Source organism: Neopsephotus bourkii, unplaced genomic scaffold (assembly GCF_033783945.1).
Source record: "Neopsephotus bourkii isolate Nb327-2 ecotype Australia unplaced genomic scaffold, CSIRO-AGI_Nbou_v1 NB_962, whole genome shotgun sequence".
Classification (NCBI taxonomy): domain Eukaryota; kingdom Metazoa; phylum Chordata; class Aves; order Psittaciformes; family Psittacidae; genus Neopsephotus; species Neopsephotus bourkii.
Genome location: NW_026901456.1, coordinates 9,807,535 through 9,830,620, shown reverse-complemented (window position 1 = coordinate 9,830,620; position 23,086 = coordinate 9,807,535). Strand labels below are relative to the sequence as shown.

Sequence of the window (23,086 nt, the reverse complement as noted above, 5' to 3'; positions counted from 1 at the left end):
CATGGGGTATCATTTCCAGCCATGGGGTATCATCTCCAGAAATATAAACCTAAGGGATTTGTTACATTTTTCACTGGTCTCACTTTCTCATAGTATTCCTTACTTCCTTTCAAACCTTCAGTTTCTGGCCATCTATTGGGAGTCTGGTACAAACCAATTTAACTCTGTTCAAAGCAGTCCAGAGCAATGTGCCCTCAATAAATAAAAAAAATCACCTTCCACAAGTTAGTCACAGGAAAGCGAGAGCAGCCAGGATAACTTTTCTGTAATTTCTCAACAAGTAAGACTATTAAGACATAGATTTTAGTAATTCTTAGCCTTCTCTTATTTCTTAAACCTTTTTCTTCTCTCCATCCTCTTCAGGCACACATATGAGCAACGCATGAACGTTTTGCTTGTTCTTTTTACAAAAAAAATAAACACAATCTAAGCAGGTTATGCAGTACCATATATAATCTTCACACAGCCTGCCAATATCAAGAAAACTGAGCATGTGTTAATACACACCTGTTACCTGCAAGACCTGAGTAAAAGAAAAGCAACCTATGGCCAGCCTGAGTCACCCTCTGCAGAACTAGGAGAGGTATTACAAATATTACTTTTCACTGGTGGACTGCAAAAAGGCTGAAAGCATGAATGAAGTGAAACCAACACATTGGCCTGAGGGTGCCTCAGAGACATGTAAATTGCTGTATACATCCCAGTCACTACTACATTTTTGTTGCTGAGAGCTGCATCAGTTTTTTCAACAGGAGGATTAAGATGAATGGAACAGATTCATGGAGTGTTTCTTGTTTTCAGACTACTAGGCTGGATTTATCACAACCGGCTGTATATAGTGGGCCAATAGTCCTAACAGAATCAGGTCAAGAGAAAATTACAGTGCCATCTGCACTCATTCTGATCAAGAAAAACAGAACAGAAAGAAACTGTCACTATTCCTTACAGAAAACATCACTCCCACTACCATTCCCAGAGTAAAGACCACAAATCCTGCAGAAGGGAATCCATACAGCACCTAGGAGCTGCAAGATATATTTTTGGAGGAGGTGTATATGTATTCCCATATACTCATGAAAGAGGGAACTGCCTTCAAATAAAACCTCAAAACTCTTAAAACTGCAGAGTGCTGGGTTCTGTGTAACAGAAGAATTTGCTTTACATATGCAAAGAACTGTTAATAACATGTGGGCTAGAGATGAAAGATGACTTATGAATAGACCAAGTGAGTCTGCAGGAAGACATGGGTATGCTTGAACCACAATTCCAATTAAGTCTTCCTTTAAAAGTGTTTATTATCTTTACATTAGTTCAAGCATAATCATAAATAGAATATATCATAGGTCCTTTTTTTTTTCTTTCAGTTTAACACTGAGAGGTTTCTTTTATTCTTACTAGTTAATTTCGTTCTCTTTCAAAAGGTGTATGAACACATCAGGAGAAACTCAGTACTATGTAAGTACAATGAACCATAGAATAAAAATTTTTAAAGCAATTTTTCTCTTGGGATTTATTAATGTTGAAATAGGTACTTTCTGTTTGCTATTAGAGAAATATTTTATATAATGCATATTGCTAATAGCAATAGCAACGGCACTTCTATTAAATTTAGTTTTCACTATTATTGCTTCATCTGACCTTTTGCCTTTCTTTGGTGTACGGATCATCTGGACGACTTGCGGGAGGATTTAATCTAACTCCCATTTTCCTCAGGAAATTTTTTGTAAACTGGTCACTATCAGTGATCTTATACTTTCGGGCATAAAAGGTTACTTCTATGTTGATATTGAAATGATCTATAGTATAGAACTGATCTTCACAAGGAGGTGGAAGTGGAATCCGATGCCGTCGAACAATTGTTCCTGTAAAATAATAATTAAATAATAAATACATAAAATATAACAAATTCACAGAGTAAACAACCTTTGCTCTAAGGATTTTGCTAATTTTCTATGCCTGTACACTCTACAGCATGAGGAGAGCAATATGTCACTAAGGTGAGAGAAAAAAAACTGCTCCACCAAGTAAAAAAGTGTGACTTATCAAGCATGGAGGCAGGTGCATCCAACTGAGCTTCCTTAAGGAGCACAATGAAAGTAGGGACAACTGAGGTGAGTTGGGCTGATTGCTGGGCTCTAGTAAAGAATCCATCCCAAAAATACAGAGACAGGAGCTCATAACCTATAGTATAACAGGAACACTATCCAAAAGAGAAAGGAAAGGGATGGAGGAGAAGAAGAGAAAAAGAGAGACATTTTAACTTTCTAAATAAGCACATACTTAATTTTCTTATTGATGGTCTTTAAATGAAAGGACTGCTCTCTTGAGAGCATCGTATTTGTTTACATTTACCACATTAAAAGAGGAGAAAACTGCTATTGGTCTATCAGCTGAAAACTCACAAATACCTTAGTGAATCTGGTAATGCTTCAAAAGTACTCAGTGCTGATGATTAAGAGACTGGGGCATCTCTCATATGACAAAAGGTTGGGAGAGCTGGGTTTGTTCAGCCTGGAACAGAGATGGCTGGGGGCGGGGGGGGGGGGGGGTGGAAATCTTATCAGTGTTTATAAACACCTGATGGAAGGGAAAGAAGAAGATGGAACTAGGCTCTTCTCTGTTATGCCCACTGACAGGACAAGTGGTAATAGGCACAAATAAAAAGATACACAATTTCATAGGAGCACAAGAAAACACTTTTATTGTGAGGGTGATCAAATGCTGGAACAGGCTGCCCAGAAAGGTTGTGAAAGTCTCCATTCCTGGAGTTACTTAAAACCCAGCTGGACATGGCCTTCTCCATCTGGCTCTAGCTGATCCTGCTTGGAGCAGAGGGGTTGGACTAGAAGATCTTAAGATAGCCCTTCCACCCTCCACAATTTTGTGATACTACAAGTATTTTAGAAATAGCTTATTAAGCAACAGCCTCTGTAGGTTAAACAAATACCTAACTCATACATTAAAGAAAGGTATGCAGATGCATGACAAGCTATGATTTATTCCAAGTGAAGGTAGAGTTCACAAAGAACAGCAGATCAGCACAGCTGGGACTGAACTCTGAACACTGAAAGTTTTGCCACACCAATACCTCGATGCAGTTGTGTGAAAATACCCTGCAGGGAATAAAAAGATGGTCCAGCCTTCAACATCAGGCTCTTTGCGGCACTTACCAACCCCGACACAAGCTTTATAATGCAGATAACCACTGGCCAAGACCAACAAGAACCGCCAACCCATACTATTATAATAATTCCTTGCCACCATAGGTTCCCAACAACTTTAAAATTTCAGTAATTATAAAAGGTACAACTTTAAGGCAACTATAATAAACACACCAAATTTCTAAGGCTAAAAATAGTTCCAGTACTAACCTAATACTACAACAATAATTTTTAGACAGAATTATCTAAAAGGTCTATCTCATTATCTCTCACTACACAACTGGATCTCCATCCAGTGCCCTTCAGCTATGCATCTGGTAGTATTTCCCACTGCGTTCTGTTTGATGATTTTCCAGCACTGCTATTTTGTTTTGGAGGTAGGTGGGGGTGGAGAAGGACCTGGAAAGAGAGGGAATAGAGGCAGAGGAGGAGGGAGAAAGATAGCGCTGTGTGGCTTTGTTTGGTGTTTGAAGGGCCTTATTCCCGAGTTAGTCCATGGAAATTTATTATTGTTAATTTTATTTCCCTAAGGACTAATTTGTGTGGAAATACCTTACACTACCACATTATCAGAGTTGTTTGTTAAATTCTAACTCCTACAATAAAAACATACCCTTAATTTTTCAGGGGAATAAAGCAGCAAAGCAGATTTAAGTTCCCATTAAAATAATTATTTGAAGATGCATTCAGCATCCTGATGTTTCACATGTACCAAAGCTGACATCCTGGTTAGTGACCTTTGCTTGTAAGATAAATTTGAACCTCTACCTGTTTAAACCTAGTTATACCTATATTTAAGATGCATTCTCATGGAAAAATTAGTCAGAAAATATGGTAATTAGCACATTTTAACACAATGCAAAACTGCATTGCATTCCCATTAGCAAACCCACATACTTTAAAATATATTACCTGACTTCGGCTAATCGTGGGGTCACTCCTACAAAAATCAACAGATAATGTGCTAAGTAAGAACAGTCCCCACATGAATGCAAATCCTGTTGAGTCATAATTTTAGTGAAAACATAATGGTTGACAATTTTCTAATATGAGCTATCTTCTGAGGGTATATTCACCTCAGAACTGGTGAATAAGCCTTCAGCCAGTTTTTCATCTCACTTGTCAAAATATAATACACATGCCCATTTTGTTTTGAGGGACAAAAATTTCTTTCCTAATGGAAAACGTCTTGAAAAGATAATATCTGTAGCAATCCTTTGCTTTTATTAGGTATCACTGTGCCTGATCTATCTATTATAGAGGATACATTTTATATTGTTGAATCTGAAATTTAATAAAAGCTGATCAGCTGAGGTTAGGTCTCAGCATTTTTAAAATTGTCCTTCCTTCTGGAGAATAATTACATTTCTACTTCTAGAAATTTACTGTAAGTTGTTAAAGGAGGATCTAGGCACCTGCAACACTCTAGTTGCTGAAGACAGACTGCTACTTTTGATGTTTCTTTTGTCAGTTTATTTAGCACCATCAAGCATTATTTTAAATATTTGCAGCTGGCCAGGCTAAACCTCTCCTATACTGCTCTCTTGTAAAGGGAGTTTGGGTACTGTTTTTCCCTGAAAATTGTGGTGGCATCGAGTTCTCACACTATAATTTGTAGCATACCTTCTCATCTTTTGAGGCTTCTGATTATTTGGCAACTACAGCATCAGTTTAAGGAAGCCTTCACAGGCCTTTTGACTACAGGGCAGCTCACAAAACTGGGCAGCGAATGATACAGTGTCTTCTTCAGCACAGGTTTCTGACTACCTCTGTGCTACTCAAGAGTGCATTTAGAGAGAGGAGAGGAATCGGTAACACCTGGAGTTTGTACACTCTTTGCTTGCACAGAAAGGAGGAGAAGCAACCACTATTATCCCTGCAACACAGTAAACAAGGGAGCTTCATACATTCACTTATTCACCCCTCTGAGAACATAGCAAGGTCATGATTTGGCCACCATCAAGTATGGCAAAATCACAATTATTTCAAGGCCTCGGGGGAAGTCTTAAACTCAAGATAATGGTTATATTGGAGGAACTGACTGCAACTTCACTTTCCTGCTCGTACTTTCCTCTCTAGCCAGGCAGCCTTGGGAACCCAGCCAGCAGGCAGCTCCTCTCTCTTTTTCAGCTGGCTGACCTTGGGGAAACCAGCCAGCTGCTCCACTCTGGTTTGGCTTGCAGGGTCTGGATTGCACTGGAAGCTACACTCAACCCCATGGGATATAAACGACCTTTTGATAAGACAGTATCAGCCAGCCACAGTCCTGTTAACTGGGAACTAGATCTACAAAATACTTGCACTTCCATCTCTAGTCTGACTCTCTATGGGAGTATTTCTTTTTATATGGGAAGAGTAATGAGCATTCTGGCTCTGGAAGAACATTGTGGAGTTTGTTATGTGGTTGAGTTTATTGTTCTCCTCACTCTGTACTCTCTTATCTTTAGTTAGCTCTTGAGCACTCTGATTGTCCTGGTATTTTTTGCTTTGATTCTGGTTTATCAAGTTCACACTGGCCTCTGCATTCCTCTGTGTTTTGCACTGAATTTCTCTGTTTGTATAGATTTCTTCTAATGCTTCTAATATTTTCCAAAGTTCAAACTATAGCAAGGCAGTTTCCAAAATTAAATGAGGTTTAAATTTCAGTTATTTAGTAGTACCTTATCTGTCCACATCCATGTCCAACTACAGCAGCCAATTCCATAAAGCAGTTTTAAAAGTCACCAAAATACATTTCCCACAGATCATTTACTTTGTCACTCCGAGATTTTAGCAATGGTAAAAGCACATGTCTAACTTTTTTTTTTCCCAAAGCCAATTTGTTTTACTTCTGTAAAGTTATAATCAAAGTTAGAAATTCTTCTTTGACAGCTGTAACTTCACCAAATCTTCCTGAAATCCTTAAGCCTCTCCAAGTTATTTTCTGCAAAGCCACAAGTACTAACCACAATGGCAAATACAGTGGGAAACTTCTACATTTCTCTGATCCCACCATGTCCAGGGACACCTACTCAGACCATCAAGTTCTCCTGTGTGGGTTATGGCACAAGCACTGGTAATCCCATGGCCTCAAGGCATTAACCAGCCAACTTCACAAGATCTACTTTTGATCTATCCCACCACCTACCTACCTTTGATCTACCCCACCCCTTCTATACCTATTCTTCAAGAAGCCCCCTGAGAACAGCTGCTTCAACTGCCTCTTTTACATCTTTTCCACCAGGATAAACATCTAACTTAAGGTTGCCACCATCTTCTGTCTTCACCAGTTCAATTCCACTTTTTCCATCACTGTTTCTTGCTATTCCTCCTGTACACAACTCCTTTCCTGCCACTGCAAGTCTCCAACTGTTTACACAGAAATGAGCCTGCCCAGCTCCTGATGTTACCACACTTCTCTCTTCACCCACAACCTTACACGTGTGCTCTTCTGTTCAGTGCAGTTTGCCTTTCAACAACTGAAGCTCCCCTACACTGCAACTCTCCTCCACAAACCCCTGTCATTTTAATTAACTGAAATGCTGTATTTCAGCAGATGTGCTGAAGAGACCACTGTGGTTAAGATACTGAGCTTCAGTTCCTCGTCCTGTTAGACCTTTTCTGCATGATCATGGGCAAGATTTTCATTCCTTTGTGCTTCCAGTTTCACAATGCAGACTGTTATACTTCTATTGTCCTCAGGCTTACAAATTCCCTGTCAGGGCAAGGAAATTGAATAATATGAGGTATGTGTAACTATAATAAAAGAGGCAACGGGACAATTTTTGATTGAAAATGGAGTAAGACTAGCAGTTAATGGTTTAGTATTTCCTTTAAGAAATACTGCTTTTGCATATATTCAACAACAATATTTAGTGCCTTTAATATAACAACTTTGTGGTTGTTCTTCAGTTGTGGAGTATGAAGTCAATACCAAGTGCACTTGAATAAAGAATTCTCTAATACGCATTCCACCGCATTTTTTCCTCTACATCATATTAATCTCTAGGATAATAAGAAAATTTATGTAGATCTTTACATCAAGTGTGAAGCCTCATCATCATCTCAAACAGTTCTTGGGCCTTTCAGTCTACAGAATCACTTCCTTCCTAAACACAACCAATATAGAGAGCTTTCTTACCAGCCCAGGTATCAGCAACAAATAAATGTAGTGCACTTTTGAGATCCTGGAACATTTCTTCTTAATCCATCAGCTTAATACCTTGTGCATACATATGTATCCCATATAAAGTACTCATACAAAGTAATAGAGGCCTTCAAAACATCCTTGCATGGAAGTCTGAGAGAATTCTTGTTTCTGTCTAGTATAATTCAGTTAATTTTAGATCCAGTACCAAAGTGACTGTAACAATTGTTAACACAAGATGCAACCAAGGAAATAGGGGGAAACTGTAGTCTTCCTGTCACCCCAGGAACATCAGGCCTGAAGGGACAGCCTGCACAACCCCTACTACAAAGACAGTGAAAATGACTCATTCCTATAGCTAGATTTGAATGCATCAGCTTTATCCTGCTCTGATGAACCTGGTTTCCATCTTCTCTCTCAAAGATATTGCCTCTGCCTCTCAGGCTAACTGTACTTCTTTGTTGGTGGCCATTTGTTCTAAGGCTCAAAATCCAGAAACAGACTTTCCCACTTCTGTGACAGACAAGACAAAGAAAATCCAAATCCAGTGATGTCTCCTGCCTCACATATATGAGAGCAGGTAGGGGGTAACTAACTTGCAAATTCCCCAAAGAGATCCAACTTGCTTTTCTTCAGGTCTTGAAAAAGCACTTGCCCAAGTAGGAGTAGGACGAGGTTTCTCAGAGTTCAAAACCAGCTCCTGCCAGAGAGCCAGCAAGATTTCTGACAAGAAGAACTACTCAACACAGGGAGAGTGGGACCTGAAGTACTGGTTTAAGAAAAGATTCACAGGTAATTTTTTCCCAGGTCTAACAGTAATGATACACGTAACACCTTTAAATATTATCCTGCTCTGCAGACAGAGAAATTGACAGCATCTGCTCATCTTGGAAAAGAATATGGTAGTTACATGGTTAACTTATTTTTTTAAATTGCTGTGCTAAGATCCACCAGAATGTAAAAAATATCTTTGGGGATTGGGAGGTGCAGTCATCCCAAGATACTCATCCCAAGACATTCTGCTTATCTGGACTACATCCCTTGAAAACTTTAGTTCTGGCAGTGACCCATAAACACCAAGAAGAAGCAGCTGTGTTCCCCTTTTGCAACAGGATGTTGACCGCTAGGTCACATTTTCTTAATGTAAACCAAGTCCATTAGTACTCCAGTAAATCAGCTCAGTAAACTTGCCTCCAAAAGTCCTCAGCCTGGCCCAAGAACAGTGATGTGGTATTGAGGCACAGTAGCTTCTTAACTTAGAGGCGTCAAGGAAAAATTATTGTGCCAAGGGCACATTAATCATAAAAAAAACAACAGACAAAGGCACAAAAGGCACACTACCTCAATAACAGCAGAGATACTGCAGTAGATAATGAAAATTACAGAGCTGCTGCTAGAGAATACAGAGCTGCTGCTAGAGAACTTGCTGTCAGTGCCAAGACAGGAGGAGCTAGGCTCCGGAATGGAGACCTAGAACTCAAATTGCTTTTGCAGAAGTGACACAACACTGACAAAAGACATACCATCCTATGCCTTCCAAAAACTATCAGAGAAAAAAAGTGTACGTTTGAATATGGGAGGGGATTCTACTTTTCAAAACCTACATCTTCAGAAACTAAGACAACAAAAAAAATCACATTATAATCTGTAGCAAGAAAAGACAATTGCACCTGTTCACTTACATCCCATTTTGACTGTAAGTCACATTATGTATCCTTTGGAATGGACCAAGACTGTACTGAAGAAAGATATAAAGGAAAAGTAACCAAGTGCCATTAAAAATAGATACCTTGAGGTATGCCACTATTTTTCACTCGGGGTTCAATCACTTGAATTGTATCATCTTCAAGGTAGAAGTATATTTTGCAGTGTCTGATTCTATATAGCTCTTGATTTTTGTCAGGCACTTCTTCATCAAAATAGGCGTCAAAAGACAATACCTATTAAGAACAATAAATAAGTATAAAGCAGGAAAATCTCCAATGCTTTTGCAAAATATGTCAATAAAATAAACTTGTATAGATTATAAGTAATTAAATGTACGGATTTCAGGAGGTAGATTTGTTTCTCAGAAATGTAAGAACAGAAATCCACATTAAATCCCATAAATTTTAAATTCTTTGCTTGACATTTTTATTATCACAACATCTAAGCAGAGGTGGAAGTCTAAACGAAAGAAATAAATCAAATATAAAGCTATCAGCAGGCTGCTTGGAAAATCTCACCAAAGCACTTTTAATAACACAATGAGCTACCTAGGTCCTGAAGCAAATTTTAGACTGCTATTCAATGAATTGCTGAAAATAAAGTGCATTATGACAGTAATGGCTTCACCATTGAGGTAAGTGGAAAGGAGATTTCAAGCAGATCCTGCAAGCTGTCTATTGAAAGCTACTGAAGGCTATCAGAGAGAAATGGTGTTTTTTCAGGAGTCATTTAGAGCTCTGCAATACTGGCATTTTGAAACTTGCCTGGTTCTGCAGTTCAGTGAGTGGGGAAATCTCAAATAGAGGGTATGCCAACTGGCCTTTATGATCTCTTGCAATAGCAATAATGCAAGGAAAAAAATCCCTTCAGAGGTGAGGTGCTTGGTGCTTTACTACAGTGGCCTTATGTCTGGAGATCCCAGCTCAAACTCAGCAAACCACCACACATTTTGCACTTCTTGGTATTATTTATGGTCCTTAATCACCAAGGCCAATTTTAAGGGAATGTCAAAGAAGTACCTACTTATTAGTGCATTATCTAATAAGAAGCTTGCTGTGGTTAAGTATGTGCAGGAAGACAGTAACTAAAACAGGTTTTCATCCTGCCCCCTCCCCCCAGTGCATTTGGGTCAAATCTGTGCTAACTCATACTTCATTTTTCATTATTATTCTATTTAATAAATTCAATTACCCTTATTCCTGATTCATTAGACAAACTGAAGCACCAAAAAGAACTTAGCTTTTCTCTCTGTTTCAACAAGCATCCGTCAGACCCTGGTTTGAAAAATATATTTGAAGTCTAGGAAGCTGGCCAACATCCCTATATGACAGAACAGGCCAGTTAAGAGTCTGAACTCCTTTAGCACATGCCTTTGAGAACCTCAAAAGTACTTCCACAAATATTAACGACACAGATTTTAAAACACCCTAACAGACAAACACAACCTCTTTTTCTACATCTGGGGAGAGAGAGAGATAGTGGTTTGCTCAGGAGCACACAAAACAGCCACCCTGTGCCCTACTCGGGCTTCTCAATAGGCCACTCTCCCTTTTCTCGGGCAGGCTGAAGAAAACTCTCTTTCCACAAACTATTACAAAGGGTAAGATTTTCAGCATGCACCAAACAATATGACAGATACATTTTGGGCATCAACTCTCCTGCACTAGGACCTGCCACCATTAGAGAAATTAAGTTATAATCAAATGACATAACTGTTAACTGTTCAACCTGATGGCATTAAATCTTCACAAAAGGATCTACACACTACGAGTGATGGTTGTTTAAGTAGTACAACATGCAAGTTTCTGAACAGCCTACAGATGAAATAGTTGAAAATAAATAAAAAATTGTTTTGGCCACATGTAACTTTTAACTGTGGATTTCACTGTTCCAAGTAACAAGCACAAAAACACTGTCAGACAAAACACCCGACATACAAAAGAGCCAACACAAACTGTATTGTCCAACTGAATTTTGCAGATCAAAACAGATGATCCAGGAAGGGTGAAGAGAGGAAGGAACAGAAAAGAAGATGGTTCGCTTTTGATTTAAAAGCAAATTTAATTTTTAAAAATACTTGAAATGTACACTTCCTATCTCATGTCTCATCTGTAGTACATTGCTCTCTCTGTACAAAGTTCCCATCCTACTATTTAAAAAAACTAAATGTTACTTATAAAGTCCAAAAGTAACAAATATTGAATAAACTCTGTGCCGTTTTGTGAAGTTGGCACAAGGTTTCCTTAGCACCCGTGATAATCAAATTATAAACTTAATTTCAAGTCTAGGAGGCCTTGTGTGTGTACTTAATTGTGGAAGACACTAAATTTATACTTGCTTCCTATTAAGCATATGAAATTGCAAAAACTATTTCTCAGACTACTTAATAATAAAGTTTTAAGCCTGTCCTTCCTCCAGTTACTATGCTACTGCTGAAAGTTGGAAATCAAATTAAAACGGTAAGAAAGCAGACTACATCTAAAAAGATAAACACCAAGTCAGACTCTCAGACCATTTCTCCTGCAGTCCATTCTGCTGAGTAATAAACTGCAGCACTGGAGGACACAGCTACATTCTAGGCTCATAACTGGGGAAGCCAAATTAATTGGGTAGTACCCTTTAACAGTCTGCAATTGATACAAACACATAAGCCTTCCAGAGGCCAATTTCATACCTGCAAACTCCTGTCCTGTATTGCCCTGTGGAGGAATACACTGGCTAGAGAAGTAACATCGAAAGGCCAGCTGCCTCATTTTACCAGCCAAGCTCAGGTCCCCACTGCCTCCTACCTAAGCCCTTCATTTCATAAAGCTGGGTCCAAGTCATGTTAATTTAAATATAGCCCCAAGAAGCAAATGCACACCGCTCATAGAATGAAAGGTGTAGATAAACCCCATGCAGGACTGGCTAAAGCCTTAACACTTTGGAACATTAGACCAATTTGTACTTGAGCACATTGCTGAAAACTATGTGAGGAGTAGTAGGGGTTTCAGAGGCAATGCTAACTGAAGTCACGTGTATCTATCTGTTCAAGCTTTACATTTTCTTGTAACAGTTCTGGTCTGCCAAAGAGATTAATGTGTAATTGTACTGCAATTACCTGCATAGCTTTTCTTCTAAAGTAAAAATTACGCGATTAGCCATTCTTCCCAATATTTAAATACCATAATCATTTAGTCATGCAACATTTCAACGATCTGCTGAATGATTTCTTTTTCTGGATCATTTTCCTTCTCTGATTGTAAGTTTTTTGCTTTAGAAATAAAACATCACTAACTAGAATTTAATGTAAATTTAAACATGGAGAGTAATGACAGTGTGCTACAAAATTTGTATCACCATAGATTACAGTTATTTCCTAACTCTCCATCTTTAAAGGTGTCACTACAGTCTTGCAAAATACAAACATTAATTTTAAATTCCTGTGTCTATAATGGACATAACCAACCTACCTGCACATGAACAGATCACATCAAAGGCAGCAGGACTTTGATCAAGTAAATATGATGGCATACGGGAATTCCAAGTCTACAGCATTCCATGAAGGCCCATGGTTCTCAAGTGCCCATTTTCTCCTGGACTGGGACTTACCTTACATTCTTAGCAGGCTTCCAAATAATTGTTCAATGTCATGATCTTCTCTAAAATTACATATATCAACCACTCCCTTATTTTTATTATATCTTGCATATACAGAAATTTTTTTCTGCGTTGCTGTACAGCATAATATATATTTATATTGTCAAATATACCAATATGAGGGAAAAATAGATGCTACCTCTCTTTTTGCCTATGTAGGAACTTTCTTTGCATGCACAAAATAATCTTCTGAAATATCCAACTGAAATTCACTTTTATACCATCTTTGTCATATTGTAACTATTCATAAAAAACATACAGAAACAGATTTTTACGTACCTGCTTGTCAAATGCTATCCAAGCAGGAGCATTGCTTCCCATCCCTTCAGGAAACACACTGTGTTTAGGTGTCAGCTTCTGACCAGGCAGTGGTTTACCTCCGACTCCAGGTTTATTTTCACCAACCAGCATAGCAACATTATTGCAGAAACCCCAGTGCTGTGACTTGTGGAACCTTTCTTTCCCTATCTGCAATAAATTTGGAAGAAAAAGATAAAAAAAAATGATCTGTGTGTTTGTTTTCAAATCCATGAGATTTAACTATCTAGGCAAGAAGGATTAACCAGATAAAAGTTTCTCTATAATTACTTTTAATATAGAGTCTAAAAACCTGTAACAACTGGAATGCTGCAAGTGAAATGATATATTTCAGTGGTCAAATTGCCAGCATTATGGATGAAAACTGAAAAATATTCCAGCAATTTACCCAGGCTCAGAGACAGGATGATATCAGGTGTTCCCCCTCCCCCTCCCCTGCAACAAGGATTGAAGTATGAGATAGAAAGAAGCAAGTAACCCATGAGAACTGCTGCAAAAGGTAGAGGGGGAAAAACCTGTTCTACAGATCTCCAGAGGACAAATGGAAAAAGTTCAGGAGTACCCAGAGAACAGCCTGCTCTCATTACTTATGTCAAAGACCTTATTTACACTTGTATCCCCAAGTGCAGAATAAACAGCTCTGTACTAGTGAATATACTTGGATTTTGGAAGGTTGGATCTAAACCAAAAGACAGAATATTCATTCTATCTGAGCTTACTCCAAAAGTACTTACACTGTAGTGATTTTTTTATATTATTATTATTTTTCTAGGCAATTAAGGATGGAGTGCTTAAAAAAATGTGCACAATCAACTGTAAAGAAACCCATCTTGCCTACTTGCATTTCTTGGCTAGAGCTGGAGCCAGTCTTAAAGTGATGCAGAAAAGCCTCTGGCCTGACATGAATATAAGTCCTGCCTGTGGGCATGTCCTTCCTAATGAGCTGCCTGATATGCTGGCCAGTTCTCTCGAATGGTGGCAGTCATTGTGAGCTGTGATTGGGCGGCAATCCCTTAAGAGCCCCACACATCAGCCTCACAGGAGAGGAGAGGTGAATAGGAAAAGCCAACAGAAAGCTCCACTAACTCTTCCTGCCATGAGCAGCAATCGTGACTCATTAGCTCCTTTCCCTCTACTATTCCTCCCTTCTTCACCCTCTCAAATCCTTGAAACACTTGATCTAGGAAAGCAGAAAAAGGCCGCTGGGTAACTGCACCCCCCAGAACAACAAGTAAGGGAAGACGGAGACTACCACACCTGTGCCCTTCCTCAGCCTGGGACTGGGTGAACATGAGGAAAGATAAACCTAAGGGAGAAGAACTAATGTTATGGCAGAGCACAGAACAGGCTCTGTGTAGAGGAAAACGCTGGACAATATTTTTTTCCATAGCAGCACTGGAGCAGGTTATGTTGGTAATGTAGCGAAGTGCCAAAATTGCTTCCCCTTCTGTATTTATAAGACTGGGCATCGCTAATTATTACACGGATATATTTAAACCACTACACCCCAAAAAGGTGTAGGCAACTCTAAGTTACTATCATAAATATAAAAATGGTACAAATAATGATTTTTCATTATGGCAATATGGAAATGCTCCAAAATAACACATGCTCATCACAGCTTTTCTGGGAACAAGTGTAAGCAGTGAAGCAGTAAAAGTAACCATGTAGCTACTTCATTCTGCCAATATGAGAGTAAGGAATTTGAAAGGCAGATAACAAACCTCATGGCTCATAACATCCAATGCTCATATATACAAACTACTGCACACTGAAGATTACAGCCTGAACTGTTCACCTGCCTTGCAGTTCTCTAAGTCCAGTGACACAGGACAGAGAGCTGCCCTTGACATGATCGAGTGAATGACTACTTTAGCTTTACCTTTGCTTAAAATGCTTTTTCATTCCACTTTTTCAAGGATAGTAGTATGAAAAATAATTATTTACTATTTTTACATATTATTCTTTTTAATACCATAAGAATCAATGTCCCTGCCTCGCTTAGGTTAACAAAAGCTGGGTCAGCAAGCACCCTTTGAAACAGTCATTGCAAAACAAGATAAGGTTTACATACTGGGGACAGTGACTGGAAGGAGTTTGGAAGCACTTCCCCAGAGAAGATATTTAAAAGGTAAGCAATGTTTTGAATAAAGATGAATAAAAGGGCACACGGCAAATTTATCATAGTTCAAAGAATAATAGAAAGGAAAACAGGAAGTACCTGAACCATATGTCTAGAACTCAAGAACAAGGGTTATACAATAAAAGAGAAAATCAATAAAAGGAAACACTTCTGTAACAACTAGTCAGCCCCCAAGCCCCCCCTCACAGCATTGCTCAAGCTAAGAATTTAACAAGATTAAAGAGCTGCACATTTGCAGGAATACTGCCCAAAATAAAATATGGCATATCAGCACATTGTCTTGAGCTGCGATATAAAATGTCACACCTCAGTGGGCAGTGTAAGCACTGACATTTAGGCATTAGGAGGGGATCTTCATGTGGTCATCCCACCCTTCCTTCAAGAAGTGAGCACAGGAACTCTCCCAGCACGGGGCCCTGCAACAGACAGGCACTGATGGGGTCTGGCATCCACTTCGTAACTTATCTGCACTTAGGATGTTTTTTCTTCATCTCCTTTGGGCACTACTGAGCTGCCCTTTCTTCTATTTCTTCTTTTAATAATTTTGTTCCTTGGTAAGCTGATACAGAGAAGTCAGAATAGAAGGGAACTTCCTGCATTTATCTGTTCAAATGTGGAATAACTACAGTGAAGCTGAGTTTTTAAAGGGATATTTCTAGGCAGAAACTTCTAATTCATATTGAAGGTGCTATAGAACAGATCCACTTTTTGGCACAGCAAGTATTTAATTATTTTCCCCCATTGCCAAAGCATGAGTTGGGGAAAAGGCGTAGTTATCAAAGCACAGTGAGTGGCAGTTTTCCTGAGCAAGGGAAAGCTTTTCATGTCCTCAAAACTGCTTCTAGAATCACTTGCTGTTCATCTGTTTCTGGGTTTTGGTGACCTTCAGTGTGCTAAAGTGTTCATCAAAGTAATCCAGGTTTGCTTCTGCTGGAAATCTTCCAGAATTTAGGGATGAAATTGCAACACCATTACAATTTGATATGTAAAATACACGGCCCAACAGCAGCAATTCCAGTAAGAATCCTCTGTGGCATTCTCGTAACTTCTTAAGGTTCAACAGAAAAATATTTTAGACTTCTTAAGACAGAATTACTTATAAGCCCCTTCTCCATAAAAAGCACCTATATCCATATGGAGAATAATCTCTTCGTTCTAAAAGTCTGTACAGTTATTTCTTAAAAAAAAAAAAATTGGGGAAAATGTAATTATAACTGAAGATCACAAAAGAGAAAAATGACACTTGGGAAACTGCAGCTAATGCACTCAGACCACATCCAACCTAAAATAGTGACAGAACATCACGTTACCTCCACAGTAATATTAAATGACTTCTAAAAGAAATCTGTGAGAGCTTTACTGTTTCAGCTGTGCTAATGCAGCTGAACTGAACAGGCTGGCCTGGTCAGATCTGCTGAACAAAGCTGCCTATTTTCTGTGTGGTGAGCCTGAAATAAATATTGAGGATACATTCAATAGTGACTAATGCAAAGGTCAGGATTCTCTGCGGCTATTAGCTTTGCAAACACAGCCACTGCAGTCCCTGGTCTGCATGCTCTCTCCATCTCATGCTCTCTCCATCTTGCTCTTTAAAACACTGGAAGAGTCACAGCAAACTCATCAGGGAGCTGCACGTTTCAGCTGAACCAAATGCAACTGGAAATCTCTCACCACAGTGCCTGGAGTGATGTGGGAGCCCTGTGCACACACAGTCTCAGGAGCTATGTGGTTTTAACTGAGTTCCACAGGGAGTTATGGCAGAAACCACTTGTAGCAGTCCAGTTTTCTTCCCTGTATCCACTTTGAATTCCTGTCTTGAGAACAGCAGCTGAACTGTGGAGGTCTGGCTCAAATCCTGTATCAGGATGAACTGTGGCATTTCTGAACTACTCTAGGCTGCTGATACAGTTCCGGGTTGCTTTGGTTAAGCAATGGACATAAATGCAAACGCTGCGTGCTGTGCCAGCCACATTCACATGACGAATTTTCAACTATTTCATCATCCCCAGCTTGCTGCAGAAGCTTCAGTATGTTCAGAGGTTAAGTAGTACTTTAAAAGGTGGTATGCCTTAAGACACTGTTCCTAGGAACATTGGTGCCCCTTGAATAGACCCCAGAACAAGGTGCGCCAACACTAAGATCCTGAATCAGTACAAGAAAGATACTGACCTATTGGAGCAGGTCCAGAGTAAGGCCACAGAAATGATCAGAGGGCTGGAATACATCTCCTATGAAGACAGGTTGAGAGAGCTGGGGTTGTTCAGCCTGGAGAAGAGAAGGCTCAGAGGAGACCTTACTGTGTGTCATGGTTTAAAGATGGGGACAAACTTTTTAGTAGGGTCTGTAGCAATAGGTAAAGAGGTTAATGATTTTAAACTAAGAGAGGGTAGATTCAGACTAGATACAATGAAAAAATTGTTTACAAAGAGAAACACTGAAACAGGATGACCAGAGTGGCAGTGGATGCCCTGATCCTGGAAACATTCAAGGTCAGGTTGAAAGGTCTTTGAGCAACCTGAACTAGTCCCTGCTCATTACAGGTAGAGTAGACTAGATGATCTTATAAGATCTCTTCCAACCCAAACTACTCTATGATTCTATTAGCTCACTCTTGCTGCCTGAGCTGGTACAGCCTGAGAGAAGGCAACAGATGGATATAAAGAAAAGGGTCCAAAATGCAAACCTGACAGGCAGCTACAGGAAGATTTGTGTTCTTCAGTTGTGAACACACAGAAGTCTGGGGGAATGGGGCTGAGCTGCAGGAGGCAGTGGAAGTAGTTCAGGGAAGAAGGACAGAGAATAAAGAAGGGAAGGCACAGCAGGCAGGCTTACTTATAAAGAGGGTGGCAAGCACTTCTTCAAGAAAAACTAATGTCTTACTTTGGTGCCAGTGATCACAGAAAAGCAGAAAATAACTCAAGCCAGGAAACAGAGACAGCAACAGTAGCACAGTTGAGGGCAATTCCAAGCTCCTGTAATAAGAAGATGTGGAATTTCTGCTGTGCCACTAAAGTTTGCAACAGAAACTGATATTCTCAAGGATGTACTTTTCCTCCTGAGATCTATAAACTCATTGTCCAATTCTCTGAGAAATGTCTTGCAAAATTGTTGAATTCTCTCTCTGAGAGAGATTTCTAATCTTTGGCAAGAAAATACACTGGTCAGCAAGCGCTTGGTATATCTCACCCAAGCAAGTATGTGGTCCTCTCCCTTAGCTGCTGATGTAAGGCAACGTCAGTTGTATCAGAAGGGGCAGCTGCCTTTCAGAACAGGTGGTAGACCACTAACAAAGTAATGTTGCTAACAAAATGATGCTGCATTGTCACCAGTGTCAGCCTTAACACAGCTCAAACTCCAAACGCACAAACTTTTTCTCAGGGTAACAGAGCAAACCTGTTACATACTATGTTTCTACCAACACAGGATTAAACATGGTTATCAAGATCGAGGTACTGAAATTTTCAAAGGGGTAAGTCACAAATTACTATCTGTTTGTGAAAATAAAGAAATTAATAAACTCTTCAATGCAACAGGATGGTAAATAATGTGTGAGTACCACATCCTGCCATTGCAGGGTGACAAGGGCCCTTCTCTAAAGCTGTCAGGACAGAGTGCTGGCTTGCTGAGGAGCAGCAGCACTCCCAGCACAGACTCTGGCCTTCCCAGCCATGGCAAAGGGGAAAGACACGACATCTGCCCATTAGCCATCCCCTGAAAAGGGCAGGAGGTGGGCTAATCTGTGCTCAGAATCCCAGCTTGTGCTACATCTCCTGATTGCCCACATGTGAACATGACAGGCACTGCTGATGAGCAGCTTATCTCTGGACTTCTGTTCAGGGAATAAGGATTTTAGAGGAGATGAAGAGGTTTTATTTGATGGGTGGACTTATGTGTATACAAACTACTGTTATTTTGATTGTAAAGAGATTTGGGAAAAAAAAAGAGGGATGGTTCCTTTTCCCTCTCTTTGTAAATATTGTATGCCCCTAACACCTTCTACTACAACCATCATTCTTCTCCAGCCGATCAAACCAACCAACCATGGCACTGCTTGTGCTATGCCTGCCCCTTTCATCCCAGCTCTTAATTTAGCACAAAGGAACCATTTCCTTACGTTACCGTAGGAACCACTCTGTTTTAAAAGTGCTTATTCCCCTCCAGTCTCAGAAGCTGTGATGCCCGAGGAACAAGAAGTTGCTGAATCGGGCACGCCGCTGAATCGGTCACCAGTCGGTTGCAGCTAAGAGAAGGAAAACAGCAAAAGCCAGCCAGCGGCTGCTGCCTTTCCCAATTGCCAGCACCAGGGGCAGCTGTGAGCTGCCGGGCCTCCCGGTCCTTGTTCACAGCCAGAGATGAACCACTTCTGCTCCTGGCTAAAGAGGAATTAAGCGTTCTTGGTACAGCGAGCTAGAAGCAATAATAATCATGACGAAGGGGTAATACAAGGGCCAAAGACCTAAGTACTGTGAAAAAATTCCTTACTCCCAATTTGCCAGTGCAGTCCCTGCTGCCTTAAGTTAGATTCCATGCCCCTGACTACCTTAAAGCTGTTTTTCTGGAGACAGCCAAGCCACCTTATTAAACACAACTACGGTACAAAAAAAAAGATATGCTCCTCTTCCACTATGTGATCCTATATACGAGGCAGGTGGAAGCATTAGGGGCAGAGAAAACAAGATTGCAGCAGTAGCTTTAACAATGGTAAGAGTGTAATTAATACCCATAATTATAAGCCAAGTGCTGGCAAGAGCAACAACTTCCTGTCCTCCACTTGTCCTTCTTCATGGGGCGCTTTGCTACTGTAGTTTCTGTGCAGTAAGAGGCACTGATGGTGATGCTTAGGGTAACAACAGGTGTAAATACTTTCTTCCTTTTCAATTTATCTATGGAAGTGGCCCTTTTTTGGTTTTCCTCTAAATATGCCCTTCTTGGCCTCTCATTTGTGGAACTATATTAAAATAAAATTAAACCAAATCTAACAGCTAACAACTTAGTGAAGATTCAGATGCTTTTTTAGAAAGGCAAGTTATCAGTACAAGCTCCACTATCTCAAGGACTGTCAAAAAGAGGGATTTGGAGCCCTGACAAAGGTATAACCATGGGCTCACAATGCTGTCTTCTGACAATTGTGGCTTGGTTTTCACACCTTTGGTTGTCATAACACATATACACACTATATGTACTTCAGCATGGGGTGTTCAATGCTTTCTCTGTGTAACTCTTCCCAAGCATGTGAAGCAAAGCACTGTGCCTTTTCTCTGAGAAAGGAGGCACCACGTCTATCACAAAACCTCACCACTGCTCGTGGAGCTCTGAAGAGAGCTCACTCCATCACCCTCCAAAGCAAATAATCCCTATTCATTAAGTTAAATTTAAATTTGGAAAACAATAAAGGCACAGCTAACACTGAGCTGAGTTATTCTGCTTCCACCCTGCAGATAACAGTACACACCTATTTCAGTGTTGCTGATATGCCCACTCAGCTACCTCAAGTGTTATACACACAACCGTTTACTATACAAATTTGAATGCAGCAAGAGAGACTGAGTATTCACCTTTTTCTTTTTTTTCTTCCAAAACAGTGGTACCCAGCCTGCTGCTAGCTATTTGTAATGAAGTTGCCTGAAAGATCCTCACTTGTAAGCTGGGCTTCTCCTGCAAGAGGCCCAGTGTCTGCATGTCCCCCTGCAATGCTGACATACCAAGCAAGGCTGGGGAGTCCACATATTTCTGTGCAATTTCATGCTGCCTGTTCCAGCTACGAATGCACCTACCTGACTCGGGGGAAGGTGAGGGTTGAGAGCTGGACCACACTTACTGCAAAATTATTCATAGCCCATAAAGTAGGCTCCAAATATGCTAAGAACTTGGAGAAATCTCATACCGAAGGGGTACTGATGCTTAGTATCACTGGCATGAATACATGTGTGTTCACAAACCAGTTGCAGATTGTCCCTGAACAGTCCCTCTTAGGGCAGACCAAAGCAACCCTAGTCAGGATGCAGAAGCGTGGCTCTAACAGCCACGGTATGCTTGTAGTGTGAAAAAGACTGATTACCATCCAGACATTGTAACGTTATTAAGAAAGTCCACCTTGTTTCATCTGCCTCCTGCCAGCTACAGTGGCCATGCCCAAATCCTTCCTTACCTCCTGCACCATTTCAGAGTACAGATTGTATTCAGCGTGTCTCTAGCTATCCTTGACAAACAAGTCTGAAGCAGTAATAGCAGCCTTCTGTTTTGTTTACTGCTATAGCTCACAATAAAAATACCATCTTATATATTCATATAGCCACATGCTGGTATTTAATAGTACTGGAAACTCTGAAAAACCACACTAGCATATCTAAGGTTTCCCCCTTGCTCTACAAAGACTTTTTGATTTATTTAGAGGATATCTGCCCTTTCTCATTTTGCTTTGTTAAGAGACTCAAGAGCTCACATCGCCCCACAGCAACTGCCAGACCCCTCAGTCCCGGCCTGGCCGCACAGTATTCCCACTCCCAGGGTAAAACTGGAGGCTGTTTGTACCCTCAGCGGCACCTCGCTTTCCATCTGCCCGGTAAGGGCGGAGGGTGGGAGGCCTTCGCCGTGGCACCGGCTCTTGTCCCAGCCCTCACCCGCCCTGGCCGGCTCCACCGACAGCCACCATAGCGCACTCTGCTCCGCCCTCGCCCCCGCTCAGGCAGGCGGAGTGCTGCCAGAGCCCGCCGCGTGGCGGCCACGTCGTCCCCCGCCTGGCCTGAGGGGGGAGGCCGGGCCAACCGACGCCAACGCCAGCGTCAGCGGCGCCACCGCAGCAGCCCCGACACCAGAGCTGAGAGGGAAGGAGAAGGGGCGTCCCCTCCGCGATCACTCACGTTGCGGTCACGGGAAATCCCGGGCAGGAGCGGCAGCGCCATGGCCGCCCCGGCCCGCCGGGAGCCCAGCGACAAACCCGCTCCCTGCCCGGCCCGCACCGCTGGGGGCGCCGTTGCCTGGAGACCGGTGGCGTCACAGGGGGTGCGGCAAAGGGCGGCGGGGCCGAGCAAAACCGAGCATTACCCAGCCTCAAGCCTTGCCGAGTGAGGCGCTCCGGAGATCGGTCGGCTTCGGCTAGGGGCTCCCGGGCACCGCAGGCACGACCCGTGCCCGCTCCCTACGGCCCCGCAGCCGGTTCCCCTGGTGTTACCGCCCGCGCCCCGGGCGGTATCGGAGGGAGGCAAGAGCTGGCTTTCGTCCTCAGGAGCCCCTGCCCGCCGGGCTCAGAAGCGGGAGGCTGATCAGTGCTTGTGGCTTTTGGGACCGAACCAGAATTAAGTGTGAATCTGTGTGTTCAATTTTCCAGAATTCACTTCCATCTTCTCCACAAATCTCTCTAGATTTCCCTCAGGCCCAGAGCTCTGAGCGCCCCTTTCCCTCCCTCATCTTGCACCTGCTGAACGGGGTCCCCCCCAAAAGTAATGCTGGAACCGGGGTCATGGACGGAGCAAATCCCACCACGTTTCCATTTTCTGCACATATTAATTCTTACTGTTTCCCATTTTGTGAGTTTAATGCGGCGAATTTGACTGTGGGGCCCTGGCAGGCTTGGAATGCAGGGAGTGGGGTGCTTTTCCTTCTTTGGTTTACTTTTTGCATTTTAGTCCACCGGGATGGTGAAAGTAGGTCAGTGGGTTTGCACTTTCTGGTTTCCCAGTGCTGGATTATGCACTTGCATTTGCATTTAGTGCGGAAAGGTAAACATTTAAAGTGTATTTTAATTGAAAATGAAAGGAACCATCATTTTAATCACATTCGTTTCATACAGTGGGTGGTATTACACTCAAATTTAAATTTCAAACAGAAAATACACTGAGAGTTTCTCACGGATGGCTGGGGGGGGGGGGGGAGGGCTGTTTCTTTCTTTAATGGAAGTAACATTTTCCTTGTTAATAAGGGAGGATGCCTTCCAGATTGCCTCCACAGCCTATTCCAGAGAACAGAAACCATGTAATGTTCCTCCATTTTACA

General features: G+C 41.3%; 1 protein-coding gene across 2 annotated transcripts in view; it reads right to left on the bottom strand.

Moving 5' to 3' along the window:
- Positions 1-22,096, bottom strand: part of EFHC2 (EF-hand domain containing 2) — a 57,050-nt gene extending 34,954 nt beyond the window's left edge. The window contains exons 1-4 of one of the 2 annotated variants that reach the window (XM_061359280.1): positions 21,955-22,096; positions 12,913-13,101; positions 9,077-9,227; positions 1,639-1,862 (exon numbers count right to left, since the gene is read on the bottom strand). In XM_061359280.1, coding sequence (XP_061215264.1) covers positions 1,639-1,862; positions 9,077-9,227; positions 12,913-13,101; positions 21,955-21,996 — 606 coding nt within the window. In that variant the 5' untranslated portion in view covers positions 21,997-22,096. The remainder of the gene's footprint in view (positions 1-1,638; positions 1,863-9,076; positions 9,228-12,912; positions 13,102-21,954) is intronic. The other variant, XM_061359281.1, reaches the window with a different exon arrangement.
- Between the last annotated feature and the right edge of the window lie 990 nt (positions 22,097-23,086).